At 38.6% G+C, this 4,886-nt stretch overlaps 1 protein-coding gene across 5 annotated transcripts in view; it reads right to left on the reverse strand.

Moving 5' to 3' along the window:
* The window catches only part of LOC106879963 (caspase activity and apoptosis inhibitor 1), a 155,371-nt gene that overhangs the window by 118,073 nt on the left and 32,412 nt on the right, over window positions 1-4,886 (reverse strand). For all 5 annotated transcript variants that reach the window (XM_052971132.1, XM_052971131.1, XM_052971130.1 and 2 more), the window contains exon 2: window positions 2,047-2,251. In XM_052971132.1, coding sequence (XP_052827092.1) covers window positions 2,047-2,187 — 141 coding nt within the window. In that variant the 5' untranslated portion in view covers window positions 2,188-2,251. The remainder of the gene's footprint in view (window positions 1-2,046; window positions 2,252-4,886) is intronic.

Consider the following 4,886-nt stretch of genomic DNA (forward strand, 5'->3'; position numbering starts at 1 on the left):
CACATACATATATAAAGAAATAATATATATATATATATATATATATATATACACACACACACACACACATACATATATAAAGAAATAATATATATATATATATATATATATATACACACACAGACGCACACAAACATACATATGTGTTTGTGCATAAGTTACAGTGATTTGGCGGGGAGGGTTTAGATATCAACTTCAAGCTCTTGTTTGGCTAACACCTTGCACATACACACACGCACACTACTGAGAGAGCCAAAGTAAGCAGGGTGTGAATTCAGAGTTGTCTTGGTAGATAAATCATCATGAGGCACCAATGTTACTGAAAAATCCAGCAAGGTAGCAGGGTGTTGAGGAAGGGAATTGGGGGTAGGGGTCAAGAGGGAGTCGGTGGAGGGGTTGAAAAGAAGAAGGAGTCAGGGCCAAGGAAGGGTTGGAATCAGTGAGAGGTTTAGGGTTGGGGGTGGCACAGGGGTTCTGGAGGTCACAGAGGTGGTTGAGGTGTGAGGGTTGATGAGAATGTGCCAGTGAGAGGGGAAGTATTTGTCTTACTCTGAAGCTGCTGCAGCTGATGATGACAATGGCAAGGATGATGATGATCATCATGGTGATGATGATGATGATGACAATGTTAATATTGATGACCGCAACATTCATGATGTTGATGATGATGATGATGATACCAATGATTAATTTACCATTAAAGACCATAAAAAGAAAAACTATGGCAAACCTTTGGCAAAGTCAATGTGTCATAGTAGCAGACCAACTGGAAATCTAGCTGGATGAGGGTGAGAGCTAGATGGTGATGTGTGTGGGAGTGTGTGTGTGTGTTTAAGAAGGAAGCCTTTGGTTCATGGCACTGTTTTTTTCAGTGAGGGGAGGGGAAAAGTGTTTTTAGTTGTATTTTTTTGTTTTTATTTACATTTCTTTTTCTGGCAGATTTTTTTTTTTTTTTTTTTTTTTTTTTTTTTCTTATTTCTTATGGCACTAATAGAGAGTGATGCGAGAATGATAATATAAGAGATGGTAGTAGGAAATGAAAGGAAAGAAGGCAGGAATAGAATAAAGAAAAAAAAATTGGAAAAATTAAAAAAAAAAAAAACAAGAATATAAACAGAGCAAAAGAAAAAAAAGAAAAAGTGGGTAGCAATGAAGAAATTGGGAATAATGATGAAAAATAAAAGAAATGGAAGACACAGAACGACAGAGAGGAAGGACATAAAATAATGCGGAAGATAAAATATTCTTATGACTATCTCCAAGACTAGTTAAACTGTATTAGAATTGTTAATATCATTGGTAATGTGTTTATCATTTTATTTTGGGGAATTTTTGCTGTTCAACCCCAAGTCAGCTTTATTGATTAAAGTATTCTAACCATCACTGTGCCATTTTTTATTCAAATGTACCAATTCTGGGTTTACAATATCAAATGTGCCCTCTCTTATTTTTTCTTTTTTTTTGTGGGTTTTTTTTTATTTTTGTTTTAGACAACAGAAAGATTTGACTGCTGTTTCAAGCAGGTCAAGTGACCTGGAGGTGCCCCGTGTTGTTTAACCCTAGGTTGGCCCTAACTGAGCAGATTTATGATCAAAGACATTTAAACCATGACCTTCCCCTTTTGAACATCGAGAACTACATAGTCGAATGTATCCTTCCTACTTTTAAATGGTAAGGTGTGATTTGAGGGAGATTTGGCCACTATTTCTAGCTGGTCAAGTGACCACATGGAGGTCCCTGCAGGTATTCGAGATACCTTTTGTTGTTCTTGTTGTATAGCCCCTAATCAGACCTATGATCAAAGGCCGATCCAGTTATGGCCACATAGTCTTTTACTATGGTATATCATATCCTAGGCTCCATTATCCAAAGTGTCCTTCCTTTTATACAATTCTAGGGTGTGATCTTAGGCAGATTTGGCTGCTATTTCTGAGGCTCTGTCATTTATTCGTGAAACCCATAATAACCAACGACCTGCCTACAGAGTCACAGAAACTATTCCAAGTCAAACCATTACAATGAAAAATGAAAAGAACGTGATGTCACCTTAGTTTTCCGTTTACTGTGATGGTGGGGTTTGTCTTCCTTCTTGGACTTTTTCTGGCGATCATGTCGTTCCTTCTTCTTTTTCCTTTCCAGAGCTGCATCGCTTTGGGTAGAATCTGCCAGCATTTTGGCAGTAGGCATGGTGGTTAGTTTCAATGGGGCAAATATTTTTTCTTGGTGATGGAATTATGCTAAATTTGAAATTCTGAAAACAAGGAAAATAATTCTATTGGAGGAAAGAAACAAGACAATAGAGAAATTGAAATATGAAAGAGGAATATAAAGCAGGTCCAGAAATACTGGTCCCAAATTTTGGCACAATTTTGGTACAGTCTTAACCAGCAATTTCGGTGGGGGGGTAAGTTGATTACATTGACTCCAGTACTCAACTGGTATTTATTTTATCACCTCCAATAGGAAAGGTGAAGCCGACATCATCAGAATTTGAACACAGAATTAAAGAAGGCCATGCTGGAGCATGCGGCCATGCTGGAGCTCCACCTTTTAGTCAAGCAAATCGACCCCAGGACTTTTTCTTTGGAAGCCTAGTATTTATTTTATCAGTCTCTTTTGCTGAAATGCTAAGTTATGGAGGACGTAAACACTCCACCATCAGTTGTCAAGCAATGTTGGGGGGACAAACACAGACACACAAACATATACACACAAACACACATATATATATATATATATATATATATATATATATATATACATATACGACGGGCTTCTTTCAGTTTCCATCAACCAAATCCACTCATAAGGCTTTGGTCGGCCCGAGGCTATAGTAGAAGACATTTGCTCAAAGTACCACGCAGTGGGAATGAACCCGGAACCATGTGGTTGGTAAGCAAGCTACTTACCACACAGCCACTCCTGTGCCTATATATGTATGTATATATATATATATATATATATGGGAGATTATACAAAAAATAACAACAGACGAGGACAGGTGGTGTAAATAACAAAAGTATATATTAGTATGACGCTCGGGAATACGGAAAGTCTTATGTATATATATGTAAGGACTTTCGAGCGAGATCGTTGCCAATGCCCCTGGACTGGCTCTTGTGCAGGTGGCACATAAAATACACCGTTTTGAGCATGGCCGTTGCCAGTACCGCCTGACTGGCCCTCGTGCTGGTGGCACGTAAAAGCACCCACTACACTCTCAGAGTGGTTAGCGTTAGGAAGGGCATCCAGCTGTAGAAACTCTGCCAAATCAGATTGGAGCCTGGTGTAGCCATCTGGTTTCACCAGTCCTCAGTCAAATCATCCAACCCATGCTAGCATGGAAAGCAGATGTTAAACGACGATGATGATGATGATGATGATGATGATGATATACATATCATTATCATCATTTAATGTCTATTTTCCATGCTGGTATATGTCTATAAGTTGTTCACCAACTACATACACACAAACTCACACCTATATATAAAACTTCGGGTGTTTTACTAAACCCTTTCAAGTCTTGGTTACGTTGACAGTTAACTGAAACACAGATGGCTGCAGAGTAGTCATTAGAAATGGGTACTTAGCTGTTATTTCTAGTAAGTTAAGCAAATAGAAATTTTTATATCATTTTGGCCAGTGGAGTGTTGCTGAGTGGTATTGTGTGATGACATAAAGAGTGGTATGAAATGAAGAGTGGTAGGAGAGGAACGGTGTGGAGCAGTATGGTGCAAAGTGGAGTGGTGCAGTGTGTAGTGGAGTGTGTAGTGTCATGGCAGTGAGAAGTGTGGTATGACAATATATAACAGTAGTAGATCAACAACAGAAGTAAACAACAGTGCATATGTGAGGTGGGGAGAGAGAGAGAAAGAGAGAGAGAAAGACAGAAAGACAGAGAGAGAGAGAGAGAGAGAGAGAAAGACAGAGAGAAAGAGATATATATAGAGAGAGAGAGAAAGAGAGAGAGAGAGAAAGAGAGAGAGAAAGAGAGAGAGAGAGAGAAAGAGAGAGAGAGAGAGAAAGAGAGAGAGAGAGAGAGAAAGAGAGAGAGAAAGAGAGAGAAAGAGTGTATATACACCTCTAAGTGCACACGGACACATTCTCATTCTCACACGTACAGACGATATCTTGCCCACACTGCTACACACATATACACATAGTCAAACACAAATATACATTCTCACTCTCACATAAGCACGATCACTCACACATAACATGCAAACACACACACAATCTCACACATTCATACACACTCCCACACATACACGCAATCACACATCGCCACCCACCTCTCTCTCTCTCTCAATCTCACCCCTCCTCTAACTTATAGGGGCCTTTCACAGTAAGCTATATGAACAGACAGTAATGTGACTCTAAGGGCCAATGGCCAGTATGTAGTGGCACAGAGAGTAACAGCAGCAGCAGCTGAAGGGATTCATATATCCCTGACCCCTCAGTGCCATCTGGTTGTCCATCTGGATAGGTACAGTGGGTAAGGGGTTAAGGGGGTAGATTTGTTTTTTTTTCAATGTTTGTTACTTTTTGGGGGGGGTTTTGTAAGGACAGACAGCTGAAAGAAGCAAGACAACTGAATGACATAGTAACACACGTGTGATTGTGTGTGTGTGTGTGTGTGTGTGTGTGTGTGTGTGTGTGTGTGTGTTATAATAAATTACACATATATATATATATGTATGAGTACATGAGTTTTAGATGTTTGGAAAGGATCACAAAATAATAAATCATAAAATGTTTGAACTGAACTCAGTGAATTGTAAATGACGAGAAATATAACACACACAAACATATATACATTATATATACACATTATATCTATACATACATACATATATATATATATATATATATTATATATATAT

This window comes from Octopus bimaculoides, chromosome 10, assembly GCF_001194135.2.
Source record: "Octopus bimaculoides isolate UCB-OBI-ISO-001 chromosome 10, ASM119413v2, whole genome shotgun sequence".
Classification (NCBI taxonomy): Eukaryota; Metazoa; Mollusca; class Cephalopoda; order Octopoda; family Octopodidae; genus Octopus; species Octopus bimaculoides.